This window comes from Dermochelys coriacea, chromosome 8 (assembly GCF_009764565.3).
Source record: "Dermochelys coriacea isolate rDerCor1 chromosome 8, rDerCor1.pri.v4, whole genome shotgun sequence".
Classification (NCBI taxonomy): Eukaryota; Metazoa; Chordata; order Testudines; family Dermochelyidae; genus Dermochelys; species Dermochelys coriacea.
This window is the reverse complement of record NC_050075.1, coordinates 101,070,497-101,089,003: the sequence shown is the minus strand read 5'-3', so window position 1 is coordinate 101,089,003 and position 18,507 is coordinate 101,070,497. Positions and strand designations below refer to the sequence as shown.

The 18,507-nt window shown below is 42.9% G+C and overlaps 1 protein-coding gene across 1 annotated transcript in view; it reads right to left on the bottom strand.

The window, feature by feature from the left end:
- LOC119859961 (AGBL carboxypeptidase 4) overlaps nt 1-18,507 on the bottom strand; it is a 1,439,111-nt gene that overhangs the window by 115,555 nt on the left and 1,305,049 nt on the right. Inside the window, exon 10 of the mRNA XM_038412901.2 lies at nt 14,293-14,445. Coding sequence (XP_038268829.1) covers nt 14,293-14,445 — 153 coding nt within the window. The remainder of the gene's footprint in view (nt 1-14,292; nt 14,446-18,507) is intronic.

Genomic DNA, 18,507 nt, shown 5'->3' with positions numbered 1-18,507 from the left:
CGAAGGCTGGATTTACCAATCCCATCCTCTTACCGCTCTGAGGCAATACGTAGGAACACACTAAACTAAGTTCAAACCAAAGTATGGTCACAGTTAAGCAAAAGTGTTCAAAATTGTGTCTAAATTTAAGCACCTAAATCTTTTAAATAAGTGGCCCTATTGTCAAAAATATGGCACTTTCCAGGGCCAACCAATAAAGTCAATAGATGCTAAAGTGTAGAGCTGGTCAAAAGTTTTTGACTGAAACTTTACCTGCCAAAATGGTTTCTTGAAGGGAAAGTTGTAAATGAAACAAAACTTTTCCAAAGATGGAGGAGTTTTAAAAAGTTACAGAGTGGAGAACAGAAAAAGAATAAACAGCGAAAGGAAATAGTGATGAAAAACACACCCCAAACTCTGGACATTATTCACTTTATTACATTCAGTGGCAAAAATGTGGGGGGAAGAGAGGAAATATGGGGGAAATGAAAATTTGAATTTGTTCAGATTTTGTGAAAAATATCAAAGTAAAAAAAATGTTCCATTTGCAACCCTGCAAAATGAGGGTTGAAATGACTGAGAAATTTCAAATTTTTTAATGAAATGTTTTTTCCATTTTTCGAAAAGCAATACTTCTGGCAGCTTAGCACATTTGAAAAATCAGGCCATTCAAGGACTAAGGATCTTAATGCAAGGCCAAAATTTTTTAAAATGGGTCACTATGGTAACATAGGCAGACTGATTAGATGTCCTGAGCAAAAAACAGGATTGCACAATTTGACTGGGCATGTTTTAGAACTGTTTATTTGGGTGGGGGAGAGGGAAAGGGGAGGCTCCTGCACCAGGATGTGTTGGACAGAATAAAAAGGTACACATTTTGAGACAAACTAGAACAAAGAAACCCCTTTCACAGCAATGGAAGGGTTTTTAGCCCTCAGTTTTGTACAACAGAATCCTCAATGATCAAGTCAGGACAAGCTGAAAGGGAGTGTGAAAATACAGGGCATTTGGCTGGGACCCTGAAGAAATGGTACAGAATGAACTAACCTATGGAAATGAATATTCTACTGTGAAGATAAAGAGATCAAACATATTTTTGGTGGGGTGGGGTGGGATACAGTCTCAGGCAATGCAGGTAATGTCAGTGGCGAACTAGTCTCTTGTTTCCCTGGGAGACTCTATTACTCTGAATCCCTTGCAAAGCAAAGTCATCATTAAGCAAATGCAGTGAGCATGCATAGCAGGAAAACAGCTATACAAATATTTATTTCTCCAAGTCTGAACCACGTAAGTGTGTCAACAGCAACAAGAAAGGACAGAATCAGGAAAAAAAAAACACAAGGGACTTTGAAGTTCTTGAATGGGGAGATTTGTATAAAATCAAAAGGAATTCATTATTAACACACATGGGTGTACTAAAGCTTGCAGAGCAACTAAGTTTCCTGCCTCCGAAACGTTCCATGTAAGAACTTCTTGAGCAAATAGCTATCCAGAGGGCTAGGAGAAGCCAGATAAGAATCCAGGCTGTCAAAATGACGCAGGTGGGAAGCCAGAAACAGCAAAGCAGAATGGTAAGTGTCATGATCACAAAGTCAATCTTGCTCATTCTACCCCTTTTGAGTCTGCTTCTACCAGACCTGGTGCGGCCCTGCTCTGCGGGGATTAGTATGTGAGACGTCAGCACCTCCTGTATGCCTAAGAGCTGTGCATCACAGGGGATCTCTGCATCCTTAGGGGTTTTTCAGGCTGTGGCCATCGCAAGCCAGGGATAACAGTGGGGTCAAGCCAGTGACTTTAAGATTATGAGGATCTGCTAGCATTCTACATGGAAAAGGAAGTGCCAGCAGTTCAAATAAGCCTGGTTGCATGCCTGCACTGGGAAGAGTGTAAGAAGAATGTTTACTCCTCCTGGATGGGCTATCTGCTTCGATCCCATGGGGAGGGGATGGGAAGCAGCTGCTACCTCAACTTCTGCACAGGTGGGCAGGAAGTGGGTGGAGCCTAAGGTCTTTTCTCCCAGTGGCTGGCCAGAACAGCTGAGGAAGCATGAAAGGGGAAGCGAGCCAGACTAATAAAGGGCTGGCATAGCACACTTCAAGGGGACCAAACTGTGACTCTCTGAGGCCCTGCTCCTGAGACAGTGCAGTTTCGCAGTGTGCCTTACTCAGGCTGGACTACAAGCTGCCAATCCAACATAAAGAGAGTGAAGGAACAGGGCTTATAGACAGGAAACAGATGAAGTAAGAGGGAAACCATGCTGTCATCAACCAACTTGAAACCTGGTTGCAGCTAGCACAGTCCTGAATGCAGTGTTGATAGGGCCTGAAAGCTCAACCTTCAATATAGTAGAGCTAGTCAAAATATAATTCCCATTTTCTCCTGAAATTAGATTTTGATATATGAGACATACAGCACATCCGTAATCCATGTCTTACTGCATAATATTCCACAGCTTGGGTGCACACATAGACAGGATTAGTTGGAGGATAATAAACCCACCACAAAAACTGTTGTCAAAAGTAACCTGAATGGCCACATGTTCCAAATTATCTTCGACCTAGTTTGCAATGTCTGCACCCAAATTCTGCACATTATCACTTGTGCATGCAAAGAAGATCTTTTCCGAATAAAAAATTGATCTGAATACACAAATAGGTTAATGAGTGTAAATTCTGCCATTTGCATGTCGGTGAAGTTGTGCACAGATTACACATACAACATTGGCAACACACACACACACAGAATCTGTTTTGACCATTTGTCCTGATGGGTTAGATGGAGACCCACAAAAACAGAGGAATTCAGAGTTAAAGATAAATTGCTGCCCTTAATGCTCTTTGTTATGCTTTGGCATTACAGGGAATTATCAAAGATATGCCAGTTTATCCCATCTCATGTTTCTTTTGGAAAGAAAGTTATATTTTGCAATGTCTCCTGTCGAGTGATAATCCCTATATAGGATGCTCGTGGTTTGTTTGCTCAGTGGTTGAGCAATAAATGTTTTACCTACTGGGATAAACCAGGATTAGGCATACAAATTGTCCTGTGATCTTTACACATCATCACCAGCAATGGTCAAGCGTAATCATTAGTCAACTAGAACATCTCTGAGGTGATCCATTAATGCTGTCCACAAATGAACTCTGTGAAAAGAATACTCAGATTTCTTAAACTGGGTTCACCTCTCTGAACCTGCTGCTCATAGCCCCAGAATGTTTGGCATAGTGGAAAAAAAAAGAAGATAGTTGTTAGAGGACAAAAAAAGAAAAAAAGAATGACACAGTTGTCATCAAGGAAGACTAGAGCTGCCACGGGGAGGTAGCTGAACCCCAGAGTGTGCCAAATCCATCTCGGTGAAGAGTTTTACACCATCATCAGTAACTTCCTCCCTTTCCAGACCTTTCTACCAAAGTCTGGGGAAGTTGGACAGGGAACATAGAAATGCACCATCTTAGAAATCTTTCCCAAGGAAGATTGTAAATAGTGGTATTACAAATTGTTACTCTTTTGCTATCCTCCCAGCAGTGTATCCTAAGAGCCGGGCAACTGGCAGCTATCTTTCACTTTATGGATTGAACTAATTACTTCCATGGTGTGCCCAGCAGCTGCTGCTCTGACCCTGCCAGTCTCGCAGTCAGTAGCCCATCAAGCAGTTATCTTACTAGCAAAAGTGTTATCTCCGTACTTTTCCGAAAGCAACGAGGAAGCTTCATACTTCTAAGCCAACTTAACTCTCTCCTCAAGCCAGCTCCATTAACTCTCTTAATCGACTGGAAAGCATATGTTTTAGTGTTTCCCCTGATAGCCCGTCGACTCTGCGCAGAAAGGGTCTGGAGATATGGAAACTATGGAATCCAGGAGGCAGACTTTTTGCTTTATTTCTTTTATAGCGAAATGTAGCCAGCCTCTGAAACATAGATGAGATTGCTTAAAATGAAGGGAGATAGCAGCTGAAGTGGGAGGCTGATTTGAAGGAGGTGGCAAGTAAAAGGGAAGGATGCTGGAAGTAGAGATATGATAAACTATTAACAGACCTCCAACTACTCATAGACTCATGTGCACAACTCACCCTACAGTCTCAGGACATTTCTGATGCAGAGAGGGAGATGTATTTAATTTCTTAGAATAACTAACCATTGCTGAAGTGCAGGAGATTTGAAAGGTCAGGCACAATTTGAATAAGCATGCCATAGTTTGGAGCTTTTCCAAACTGCTTTAGGTCAGCAGAACCAGGCTCGAACACCTATAAGAATGGGCCTTACCCCATAAGATTCTGGTTCTTCCTGACAACAGCTGGGAAGATAGCATGTCTCACAATATTTGGGGACTTCTGCTCCCAGCTGGAAGCAGGAAATGCCAAGATGGACAGCAACAAGATAATGAGGGAACATTGTCTGACCTATTTCAAGCCTTGCAGTTCACAGTCAGAGAGGGTTCATGGGAAGGTTCTGAATTGATCTGAACCCGTTTGTCCAGACCTAAGAATGAGACTGACATAGGCCTGAATCCAAACCTCAGAACCAAAGATCCTCAAACTGTAACAAGCTTTATCAGGTTCTACTGAGATGCCTCATTTTTCTTTCTTCCAACTATTCAATATGAAGTACCCAGCAATACAGCACTGCAATCACGTTGCAGGACTGACATAAACACAACCCACATTGAGCCACTCTCTCCGGATTTAAAGTGTGATTCTACTCAGAAAGAAAGATGGTTAAAAAAACACTTTGTTACTGCACACACCGATATGCTCCCTAAGGGGGTCCATTATCCCCTTTATACGCCAGCACAACTCCTATTAGCATTAATGGAAGATACACACATGCATCAAGGGGATATCAGAACCTTTCCCCTCTTAAGTGCCTTCTGAGTCATGCCTGCTTAAGTTTGCTGACAAAAACAGATTATTTTGTCTGGTCAGCAGCCCAGGGCTGTGATGGAGGGAGCTGTTATGCGCTCCTGTCTCATGCATCATCAATAAACTGCCAAGTTACGTTTTGACTCCAGAATCTCTGTGGCTGAAGGAACTAATGTTGTCCTCCATGGAAGTGAATGCAACTGGAAGCCAAAATAAAGCATATTTGCAAATAGAGGGTGGATTCATAGATTGATCAATTCTAAGGCCAGAAGGGACCATTATGATCATCTAGCCTGACCGCCTGTATAGGACAGGCCACAGAACTTCCCCCAAAGTAATTCCTGGAGCAGATCTTTTAGAAAATCACCCAATCTTCATTTAAATATTGGCAGCGATGGAGACTCCACCACGACCCTTGGTAAGTTGTATTCAATATACAGTATGGAAGCACACTGGGCATAGCACACAATGCAGGAGGCAGCTGGTGGTTGAGCATGGGCAGCACTAAGCCTACTAGTACATGTTTGCAGGGTGGCATCCACTGTTTCTAATTCTTTCCAATCCTCCAGAATTCCATCAAGCAACAGTCTCTGTTTTGTAAGCTGCTGTAACAGGGTCTGACCTCCTCCACCACCGGACTCTGCCAGTGCCTCTATTTCCACACTCCTGGGGTTTTCCAAAACCGTCCCAGCCACACATACAAGTGTAACACGCACCCCTTCCAGGACCTAGTTCAACACAGCTCAACAAAATAAAATAGGTCTGCGGCAACTGCAAGCTGGGTCTTTCCTTGTTCGATCAAGGGCAGCCTCACGAGTCTCAGAAGTCCACTGTAGCCTGTTGATGCAGAGCAATACATATCTTTTATTCCTGTCCCTCATTGCAGTGGGAAGCCCCTTCTCCGGTCATGTCTGACTCTGTATGCCCTGTAGAATCTTCCCTACAGGTCTCTCATCTGTCGGTCTCTCTTCCAACTGAGCAGGTTCCTTTTCATGAGAAGCACCATCCCTGGCTACCATTACGTTCTGCCTGGTCACCTGACTCATCCACTAGCTGACACCAAACCCATCACCGGGCAGGCAGAAAAGTCAGCACAGTCGGGAGCCTCCCCTAAAGGCCGAGCCCACCCTGTGACAAGTGCTGATCACGTACATATGTTCTATAAACGCCTCCCAGCCAGAGTCAGGAAAAGAAGAGCTGCTCTTTGTAGAGACGATCTCTGCTTCACAACACGCACCCTGCCGCTGAAAAAGCCAGAGTTAGCATTTTGTAGTATTCTTTTGAGCTGATAATCAATACTGTTTAGTATAGTGCAGCTCTGGGGCCCTCGCTTCTCCTGCTCATCAATGAAAAATGAGACACTGCCTCAAAAGATGCACAAGAATACTCTGTAGCAATTGCCTGAGGTGCTACAGGTTACAACAAGTTATGAATATTGGAGCGGGGAGGGAGGGCATCCTGGCAGGGCATCGACACAAATGACACATGTTTCGGACACTGCCACAGAGACAGACAGACAAGAAGGCACAACTACCATAGAAGCAGCAACCTACATGGCATAACCTGTTGGGAAACTGATAAACCCATCATTAAATGGCAAGCCCACAATTAATTCCAAGGCGTGGATGGCGAGATCACAAATTGCTCTCAGGCAGGAGTCCTGCCCCTGGAAAGCCCAGCTGGGAGACGATGACTCTGAATCTCAAGATCCTTCTGGGTTCCCCCCGCTCCAGGGAGGGATTAAACTATGCTGGGTCAGTACCTGATGCAGGGGTATGCTCCCCAAGGCATGCAGAAGTAGTAGCTCCCTGGAGCCTACTTCCTCTCCCATGGTGCAGGTGAGGCTGCAGGTAGCCAGTTCCTTAATTCTATGTACTGTGGTAGTGTCTAGGAGTCGGTTACACAAGATGCTGTCCGTCCACACCTAACAGCCCTATGATGCTGCACTTGCCAGGCCACAATCTGGCCCCAGATGGTTGATTAAAGTAACAGTGAAGGTCTGTGTATATGTTACTTTACCAGACTAAGTGCTAACAATTTTAGAGTAACAGGAAAGATGTTTCACCCTCAAATATACAGGATTTCTTCCCCTAGGGTTTAAAAAATGATGCATTTACAAGCAAAATGATAAGAAAGTAGCAGAAAGAAAAATAAACAACAACAACTGCGTAGCTTGTGGGTGTTTATTTCCCCCTCTCCTCTTAGTGGAACAGATTAATTCCAAGATAAGCCTCTGGGTAACATGGGGTTGGACTGATTCACTATCATGTGACAGATCAGTTTCATTTTGCCAAGCATCTCCAGAGGGCAGCATTCTTGGGAGACAGAGACATACACGCTCAGAAACATACAGTTTACAGACTGTTGCCCGTGTCGCTACAAACACATACCCACTTCCCCCTCAAAGTATAGAGCAGCATGTCCAAGGAGCAGTGAACAGAAATGTATCCCAAAGGGGAAACAAATACATAATGGATATATTTGTCTTCCTGAAAATGCCACTGGTATAAGACAACAAACAAGGTGGTAGAATCATTTCGATTGCGTTCTGGTTTTGAGAGATTTCTAGGGAGATCTATTTGTCTTGCATGATGTTGACAAAGCCTGCCTGAATGCAGCAGTCATTGGTAGTCCAGCGACAAGGGAGCTTTGTCTAAATGACCGAAAGATATGTAGAATGGATGTATCCCTGCTCTGGTCAACCACACACACCTGTTCCCTCCCCCTGATCCCATTTGCAGTGCTAATGGCCCCTGTCCAAGTCCAAACCAACTATCCTTCTGATCTTTTGCTTGGTCCACCACTTGTCACCTGGGATTAGCCCCTGCATTGATTCATAGTGCTTCCCTCAGTGGTGCCCCAGAATGCAGAGTGATTTCAGAGATTAGTGCTATGTATCACAAGATAACAGAACAGGGCATCCAGCATGCAACAGCATTGATAGACTGGAGCAGCTGTTGCTAGCACATGGGAAAAGGCTTGTTGAAAGGTGCAGATCAAGGAAGGCTGTAAGGAAAGATAGAGGGATGATGGGGGCGGGAGGAGAGAAAGAAAGGAGAAAAGAATTTTATCATCAACATCAGGAAGCAGCTGAGGGATGAGAAGCTCAGATGGAGTGGGTGAATGAAGATATGAGGAACGGTGAAGAAAACAGGAAATGCAGGAGCTAAAATTCAGCTCAATAATTTAAGTGTGTCACCAGCTTCTCAGTAGCCATTGTGTGGAGCTCAGGATGTGACAGCTGCCTGGGCACTCCCAGGCATGGCTTCAAGACCCAGGACAACACACTTGCTGCCCTTCTTTTCTTAGAAATCCGCTTCCCGGGGAAGACCACAGCAAGGGAGTGGGATCTCCAGCAGCGAATGGATAGTATATTGCCATCACAAGCTGCCTAACTTCTAGCATCCAAATTTAAAAATGGTGGCCTCAACCTCTCTGTCCCGCAGTTGCCTCACCTGTATGACGGGGACAAGGGCTTTGAAATAAAAGGCACTGCATTAGTTCAGAGTATTGCTAAGCAGGCCCAAAGAGCAGGCAGATCAGCTTTAAGACTTGCTGGACTGATTCTTAATTGTTTATGTGCTAAATATAAATGTCACACAAAGCTCAGCCTCTGGGGAAGACTGTATGGTCTAGTGGCTCGGGCACTGGGCCTAGAACACAGGAGAGATGGGTTCTGTCCTCTGATCTGCTGTGTGACCTTGAGCAAGTCACTTCACTGCTGTCTCCTTTACCACGCTCTATATTTTCTATCTAGATTGTAAAGACTCCTTGGCAGGGCCAGTCCTTCACTGTATTTCTACAGTACTGAGCAGAAGAGGGCTCCTAGCTGCTACTATAAAAAATAATGAGAAATAGGTAATAATGTAGTCATTCTGCTCTGAGGAACAAGGTAAGCGAAGGAGGGGAGAGCCTGCGAAGAAATAGAAAGGATTTGGGGTGTCACCTATTCACTGTGTTGCTACCTGAACACTAATCTTTGACCAAAATCTTTTTTCATTTAACGCCAGAAAAGCAATCCATGGGAGACAATAAAACCATTATAGAGTGGCTCTGGTTGTTACTTTTAACTGAAACAGAGACAACAGATGGTCTCCTTTAATACTGTCACAAAGGTCAAAATTAGCCATCCCTGAGGCTAACATGTTCTTGAAATGCTCAAGTGCTTGTATCTGGGCCATTATGACTAATCCACTCTCCAGAATGTGAAATGTCAAACTAAGAACACCACTCCAAAGAGCGCAACAATTCCTACCTATGCGTAATGCGTTCAGAGATGGTGTCAACAGCTGCTCATAAAACCTGATTAGTCAGTCTGTCAGTTCTTCCTATGATAACTTGAGAACATAATATATTTACTCTGTTGTTTAAAAATATATCTTTCTAGATGCTTGAAAATATAAAAGCTTTTCCTACCAATTCTGACCTTATTTCCTCTATGGCAGCCCAAGTTAAATGTGTCTTTTACATATTTGTCACAGAGCAAAACTTCATAGCTTTTCTTTGTGTGCCTGTTTCCTTATTTATGCAGCGGCACCCAAGTGAATGCTGACGTAGGAAGTGAGATCTGCAGCCAGCAGTTGCTGCACAGCCAATAAGGGGAGTACAAGATAGTGTGGATTTGGTGAGACCCTCTGAAATAGGCGCTGGCTTTTCATTTTCTCCTGGCGGAGGCTCTTCTTTGAAGTTGTTACGAATATGGAAGATATTCACACATTTCATGACAGCCATAGTTGGGACTTAAAATACCTACTGATACCTTTAAAACTGCATTAATTTCCAAAGAATGTTTAGTACTTTACCTATTATTTATTGTGCAGACTAATTAATCCTCAGAACTTCAGTGAGGCATGTATTATTTTTTTTAATCTCCCACTTAGCAGATAGGGCAGAGAAAAGTTAGGGGACTTGCCTGACATCATGCAAGGGAGTCAGTAGCAGAGCCAAACACAACCCTCTCATCCCCTGCTCTAATCTCTATACCACTCTCTCTCATATGCCGTCATTTAAATAAAAAGGCCTAATGGCAATGATAGGTGAAGAAAGCAGCCGTGCATGAAATGTGCCCTACAGTATATTAATGGGAGATTGCCAGACAAACCAAATAAGGCCTCTGATTGCATCATCTTAGGCTTGTTGTCTCTGCTTGTTTGCATCTCGCTGTGTGCTTGCTGCCGAATTCCCAGCTGGAAGGGAAGGATTTGCTTTCCCTAGCCCACTCTGGGTTCAGCTGCAATCATGCAGAGCATAGAAAGAAATTCCATTGAATCGGGATTCATTCTGAACGCATAAAGCCCAGACAAATAACTGCTTTTCCAAAGTGAATCCCATTTCACAGCAACTAGGTTATTAGTATGGAACCCCATACGAGTAACCTGCATTCAAAAGCCCTCTACATTATTAATAGAAGATGAGCTTTTGACATCAAAGGAGATCCATTATATATGCTAAATGGTGGCAAAAATTGTACCCCCACTTCAAACCTTTTCAGTTCTTTGTCCCTGGCAAATCAATCAAGGTTGACAGACGCTTTAAGGAGAGTAATCGTTGCAATGATCTTGTCAATGGATAACATAATGGAACATTGTCTCTGTGCTGTGTGAAGACATGGAGCTAGTCAATTATGGACAACACTTTACGCAGCCGCCTGCTTTCACTTGAAGTGCTGCTGTTGAAGTATTCGAATCCCAACAAATGTCTGCAGTGGGATACAATGTAAAATGAGACCTCCTGAAGCTTTGGAAAATTAATTAGCAACAACACTGGCCTATTCCCACACTTTCAATCATCAGCCTGAGAACGCTAACGATGCACTTCCCCCGCCTCTTGGAGCATTCAATGGACTATATTTACATACACGATTTTTAATCTCCAACATGTTCCCCCCTCCCCTCCAAACACACAGATCTCTCAAATGAGGAGTCTTTTTATATCTTTTCAGCAGCTATCCTAGCAGCAGAGTCAAAGATATTTCCAACTGTTCGCATGACTCCTACACACGCAGCTGAAAATGCTACAGCTTGGAGACGATTTCATTTGGAAAACAATGGCAACTTCCAGTGCCTCCCTTAAATACACACCGGTGCATCCCCTCGTTGTTTTCAAATCCCCAAGCATCCCCATTCATATCTGGACACATGCATATCAAATATACATTCTGCTCTATGCAGAGATTAATGCTGTGGATTGATGACAGGGTATATCCTCCAAATGAAACAGGAGATCAATGGGCTAAAAAGCCCTCCTCTGAAGTTGAACAGCAGTATAGCTATTGTTTGGGTGCCTGCCACTGACCTAGTTCATTGTGCTCCCTTGTATGACACATTGGCTCACATTGCAAACAAATCCTATGCTGCATTAAGTGACATAGCAACTACATAGGTTGGGGGCGCTGACACTACATAATACATTGCGTGCCAACAGCACCAGAATGAACTGCTGTGGGCTGGAAGCCAACGTGCACTTTAATCTTCCAGCTACCACCAAACACAAACCTATGAGTCAAAGGGTTATTTAATTGTTGGCACCTATTTCCTACATCCCTTTTTAAGGGAGAGTTTGAACGAATAGGGAAACCTCATTTCCCTTGTTAATGGGAAGAACATACATTAAGTCTCCAATTTTCTATCCATTTAAGGGACTGCTATATCACTGTAGCATCTTGCAATCTTTAATATATTTAGCCACATAACACCCTTGAGAGGTAGGGCAGTGCTATTCCCTCCATTGTACAAGTAGGAAACTGAGGTACAAAGAAACAAAGCGATTTGCCCAAGGTCTCACAGGAATCCTGTGGCAGAACCAGGGCTTGAACCTAGGTCTCCCAAGCCCTACGTTATTGCCCTAAATACTAAACCATCCTTCTTCTCTCTCAAAGGAGCCTTCAAGAGTTAGGCACTCAACTCAAGAAATTGGGTGCCTAACTCCCTTAGCCTCCTTGGAAAATCCCAGCCTACTTTATTAAGCACACTCAAGTCTAATATGTATTTGAAGGGGTAAACTGTGACTGTGGTACAGAGAGGTGAAGCAACTTGCCCCAGAACTTCTACAGAGTTCTACAGACAGCACCACGAATAGACGCCAACAATGCTGATGCCCAGTCCCCTGTCCTCAGTGCTTCCCACCAAATTTAGTCAACACATACCTGGCACACCAGAGTGTTTTTGGGAAGAGAAGAACTGGCCGAGACTTTCTGCCATTTCTTGAACCTAATCTCAGCCCCTTTCCCTTCTTATCTAGCATTGGACTCTGATGTTCTGTGCTCTGGGACTTCTCCTCGAGGGACATCCCGGAATGCACAGGAAAGCCCAAAACTACAGCATGATCTAGAAGGCCCTGAGTGTGTCACATTAGAACAACGCTAGGGAAGTAGCTGAGAGGTGACGGTTAAAGGCTGGCAGCAGCGGTGCCTGGAACGGGCAGCTGGACAGCACTACCAGGCCAGTTGCTGTTGCTGATAAACCTGCAGCGAGCGCGAAGGAAGCCTGCTCACCAGAGAGCTATCAAGGGGAAAGTGTGCGGGGAAGAAGGCCACAGGGCCCTGAGGATCCTTCCCTATTGATGAGGGAGCGGCGAGGAGCTGTACCAGTCAGGCAGCAGTATAAACACACTGAACCCAAATTCTTGAGGCACAGCAGGATCCCTTTTGAAGCTTTCTCCTGGCAGAGCAGGAGAAGATCATGAAGTCCCACCGCCAATGTGGATCAAACCTGCTGGACATATATCCTGAGAGGCGGCTAGGCCAAAGACACACTCACATGTAGGTCTGTGCTGGCTGTAGTGATTCCCTTCTGAGAATACCTGCCAGCCCGCAAAGGGCTTTCCCAATTCCCATTTAGAACTCATTTAGAGTTCTCCTAGAGTTTTCCTACCGCTGCCTGAGAGGGGAGTGGGTGGCAGCGGTAGGAAAGAAGGTCCTGAGACCGGGCCCTCAGAAGAGCCAGCTAAGAATCCAAACATTTTTATGCTGATTCTCCTGAGTTCGGGGTTCACCCATCACTAGTCTAAACAGAGAACCCAGAAATTTGGGAGGAATTAACAAGCTTGTCTCCCTAGTCCTTCTGGTGGTACACATCTTGGCATAACTCCATCTCTAGTTCTCTCATCAGCTCTGTATTGCAAAGCAATTATAGACAAGTCTCTTTTACGTGAGACCATGAGAAGCAATTTCTGCATTGCTCCTTGATGAGAAAACTTTGGACTGGCATTACTGCCATCAGGAAAATGGCCTTGTTTCTGATCACCTTGCTTCCAGTCCTCAGACTTGGCTGCTCTTGTGTCTGATGTTGTTAATCTGTCGTTGTCCTGAAGCCAAAAGGTGGGGAGCTCCTCCCATTTCTCTCTACCCTTCTGCTCCCCAATCTCTCACTTTGGTTAACTGAGATGGCATTATGGAGACGGGGAGGATGCGAGTGCCACACACCAGCTGTCGTGTCATTCACAAGGAACCCTCACTCATACCATAGAGCTAGAAACATACTGTGTGGAGGGATGAGGGAGGGAGAAAACAGAGATTGAGGAAATACAACTGTGATCAATGAAAGGAGTGAGAATATGACAAACTAAAACAGATTTCTGCTGGGAACCAAAGCCTCCATCCTCTAGAATCCTCCCCTCGGTCTAGCTAAAAATGTGATTGACATCTTATAAAGCTGCTCAAAACATTTCTGACTAAATGGTTTTCCACTGAAAAAAGCTGGTGCCATGAAATCAGATTGTGTGTGTAGAAATGTATCAATCTGATCAACATTTCCAACAGGAAATTATCAAAGCATTTCATTTTGACTTTATCATTGTTTACTTTTATGAATATAATATAATAGTTGAAACTTTTTTATGATAACATCATATAAAAGTCAAAATTATAAAGCCAGACACTCTGGCTACTTTCTGCAGACCCAAGAAAGCTGTGAAGCTCAAAAGCTTGTTCCCTTCCCCCATAGAAGTTGGTCCGGTAAAAGATATTATCTCACTCACCTTGTCAAAGTCAAAATGAAACAGTTAGACTTTATCAAAATGAAATGTTTCAACGAGCTTGGAACAAAATATTTTAGAATATTTCATTTTGTGAATAATTCCAAGATTTTGACTTTTTTGTCCCAGTTTGGGACAAAACCAAATTTTGAAATGTTGGATTTCCTGAGAGACTGAAATTCCATTTTTCAGCCTTCTCTAACGTCTTACAACCTTACAAGTAGGATGACTTAGGCTGTTAATATTTTTTGTGTGTACAGCTGTAAGATGTATAACCACAACGTACACCTTGGAGAGAAGGGGTTGTGATCTCCATAGGTAATTACTGACGGTAAAAATGGTGACAAACATATCATCATTAAAATTTGAAAATGTGTCATGCTTCACATTAAAAACAAAATTCATAGACTTTCATGAAGCCTCACATTTATCTTTCTTTTTAAAAAGGAAAATAAAAACAAAATAAGAGAAACATTGCTTACAAAGGAGAAATCTTCAGCATTCTGACAGAGTAGCTTAGGGAAAATAGCCTGTCTCTGAAATCTTTCTTCCTCTTCAAAGATGTTCCCATACATGAAACCATTCATCATGGTGGAGTGGGCATGGATGTCAATATAGAACTCCAAGCTAATTTTCTATTGAGGAGACAGACAGACAAACAAACAAACATGAGATAGACCACAATAACATTCTAAAGGACAAGCCTGTGTTAAAAGTAAGGCTGCCATCCTTAAAACCATATAGTAGTGGTAGGGTCTGCATAATCAGAGAGCTGTGCTGGCCATATTGCTTTGGTTTATGCAAACATATCCATGCCTCTTTGCCTCTGCAAAAGTGGGGTTCAAATCTTGCAAACAAACGTACTTCTGTGGGATTGTCAGTATATCCTGATCCCTGTGGGGGTGGAAATATCCGAGTCTACTAACTCTCTGAACACTAAGGACGACCCAATGCAGAAAAAAAAAGGCAGAGTGCCCTCAGTTCTGACTTTTCTTTTCTCTGCAGTTTGTAGCCCCCTGTGCTTCTCTTCTTCATTGTACTCCCTAAATGGCTAGCAAGCTTCACTTTCCCTACCCAACTTGACTCCCGTTTTCCAGGTGTCAGCTTGACCATCTAATGGCAATGCAGTCCACTGCCATGCAAGGACCTTAGTTGGAGGTCAAAGTCTGCAGGCTCCATTGGGAGCCCTCAGAAGCACCATGCTCAGACCCTTAGGGAGGGGTTGCTTTGGGTCACTCTCACATGACACATCCTGATTTGTTTTTCTACTCTTAAATTCTCTGATTTCCAAACAGCGAGCGTGACATAAAAAACTAGAATAGAGTAGTTTTTTCCACACACAACTGCATCCAACCCTCCTGAGCCAGAAGAAGAGATCCTGCAATACAGGGACTTGGATGGTGAGAAGAATGGACCATTACTAGAAGACTCCCTGCCTATAAAATGGACCATGATAAAGTCTCACAAGCAGTTGGAGTCTCACATTTAAGATCAAAATGTTTATAATACCCAATAATTTAGTTACAATCAATATCTAGGGCCAAAATAATGACCTTACTCTTCAAGTGCATCTCTCATTGACATAAATGGGACATCAACAGCCACTTATATTGAACACTATTATAATATATGTAGATTTCTGATCCCAACACGGCACTGGAATTGCCCTACAGACATAGGTTACCCTTAATAGTAAACTGCAGACAAAGAAAAAATTGCTGTGAATATATGTTGATAACAATATTATAACAAATCCACCCAGGCCTTCACAGTTTTCACCATGCTGAACAACATGGGGCTACTAGGAACTTCATGGTGACAGCAGGGATAAAATTCAGATCTTTCTGCTCCAAGGGTGCAGGCCCCTGACTGGAGCTAAGGGGAAAAAATTCTGTTAGCACTATAGGAACTGTAACACTCAGCTAAGTAGTCCCGCCACTATCCAGTACCAGGTGGTGGTACATGAATACACCAGCTAGTATAGTACAATGCATAAATATATGTAGTAAGTTTAGTCAGCATATAATGTATGCTAAGCTTGATAAGAATACATGTTGCTGCTGAGCAGTATCTGGGAGGACACTGCGCTACAAGACAGTCCAATGTAATACAAAAGCATTTCACGGGATACTGGTGCAGCTCTCCTAGATGTTCTCTAATGAGGGAAGAACATAATTTGGCATGTGATACTAATATGATTCAGATTTACTTTCCCTTGGCAGTAAACCAATACACAACCCACAATGACTGTTTAGTGTAATTAAACAGCCAAGAGAGTAATACTGCATCTTATTAAGCCTCTCCTGTGTTAAGATGCTAGTTAATGCAATATCAATAGGTGACTATACTACATTGGAAAAGGAGTATTTGATTGTGTTTGTCTCTAATATAGTTAACTGTTTGCTACTGCCAAAACATTATACTGGGTTGTAGAGGACCAGCATAACAATAAAAAGCACACCAGCAATTCAGAGTTATACTATGGAGAGGAAAGATTAGCATATATAGTATGAACTATCAAGCAGAATATTTTTCTTTAGAAAAATCAGTTTCAAAGCATAAAGAAATTAACAACACTGGAGCATATTACTTTCCATAGGATACTTTCCCCATCAGAAAGAAAATCTGATTCAATCAGATACTTCTCAGCATTTCATAACAAAATACTGTAACACATTATAATAGTAGATTTGTAATGAGTGAATTGACATCTAAGAGGATTTAGGATCTAGATATCTAAGGCCTGGTCTACACTGGGGGGGGAGGATCGATCTAAGATACGCAACTTCAGCTAGGAGAATAGCGTAGCTGAAGTCGATGTATCTTAGATCGACTTAGAATCACTTACTTCGCGTTCTCGTGGCATGGGATCGACGGCTGCCGCTCCCCCATCGACTACGCTTCCGCCTCTTGCCCTGGTGGAGTTCTGGAGTCGACGGCAGAGCGATCGGGGATAGATCACTACCCGCCGATCCGGTGGGTAGTGAAGACATGGCCATAGGGATTTCTAAGACCCCTTCTACATTTGTATCTAAGTGCCATACAAATTTAAGATACATAAGAGTCCATAACCTAAATTGTGTCACTTCCCTCCATTTCCCCACCCATGGGTGTGCATTAAAGTAAGATTTAGTTGTAGAGATGGGATTGTATTGTCATTTACATACACAGTTCTTGGAGGAAGGCCGTCAAACGTGCCTCATATTTGGATCTAAACTTAGTCAGCTTTGGGTTCTTCTGATAATGGTCTTATCTATGGCTATAGGAAACCCGTCTACATGTATTTGAATGTTTGACATCCCTGGAAGCAGAGGATTTTTTTTAGTTGGTCTAGCGGGCTGCAACTAGAAGCAATAAGTTAATATAAGCAACATTTAGGCTGACCTCCTGCATAACCCAGGCCATTGAATTTCACACAGTACTTCCTGCATCAAGCCTATAACTTCTGGTTGACCTAAAGAAAAACATCCAACCTTGATGTAAAAGACCTCAAGTGACAGGGACTCTACCACAACCCCAGGTAAATTGTTTCAGTAGTTAATTACCCTTACTGTTAAAAATTAGCACCTTATTTCCTGTCTGAATGTGTCTACTGTCAGTTTCAGCCACTGGATTTTGTTATGCCTTTGTTTGCTAGTTTAAAAAACCCTTCACACGAGGAAGATTTCTGATGGTAGTTATTTTTTGACCATGATCAAGTCACCTCCTTAACCTTCTGTCTGAGAAGTTAAATAGCTTCTGAAGTCTCACACTGTAAGATTTATGTAATTTAATCCTGTACTGGACTGGGCAAAGAATTGGAGTATAAACGAGCAAGTGTCTTGAGATAGGCACCAGAGTCTAGGAGGAAGAGTGCTAATATTGCACAATTTAAAAGAAAGTCCAAAAAAAGCACACGTAATATAGTTGACACAGGGGCCTACAAGTCAGTTCTAGGTTTTACCAAGTAAAGACCTCAGTTTCATTGTCACAATAGTAAATTAATCCCTAGTATATCTCTGATGCAGTCAATGGAGTTACAGCAGAGATTAATTTAGCCTCTGTCTCTGGGTGCGGTTGAGTTGGTACTCTCGGATCAAGGAAAGGTGAGAGGAGTATAACCTGCTCTAACAACCCATGAATCCTGAACCCAGAGGAAGTTCTGTAGTCAAGGACCCTTGTAACTAAATGCTGCAATTCAAAAATAATTGTTTTGTAAGAGAGATCCCACCTTTCATTGCCCAGCAGTGGGAAAGTCATAGATTTTTAAAAAATAAATATGCAGCGTCCCTAAACCTTGCAAGTCATAGTGACTCAAGACATTTTTAGCACAAACTAGATATGTCTTTTTTACAGGGATATATTTACTAATAAAAAGTAATTGTGATGCACAATGGGATACGTAACCACTGTCTAATATCACTTGCACCTTAAATAAGATGGTTGAAGGCACTCAGTTTTTGTGACTTACACACATGTTGCAGTAAGAATACCAAACTATTATAAGGCTCTTTTAATCCACAGGTCTAAGTGATTTACAAAAGTGATAAGTAGCATCATCATATTACAGATCTGGACCCTGAGGCACAGAGTTGAAATGATTTTCCCAAGTTTACCCAGCAGGCCAGTGGTAGAACCAAAAACATAACTCAGCCCTCCTGAGGTCCAGTCTAGTATGCTGTTATTAGAGGGTATTCCTATCTCCTCCCAGTCTCCTG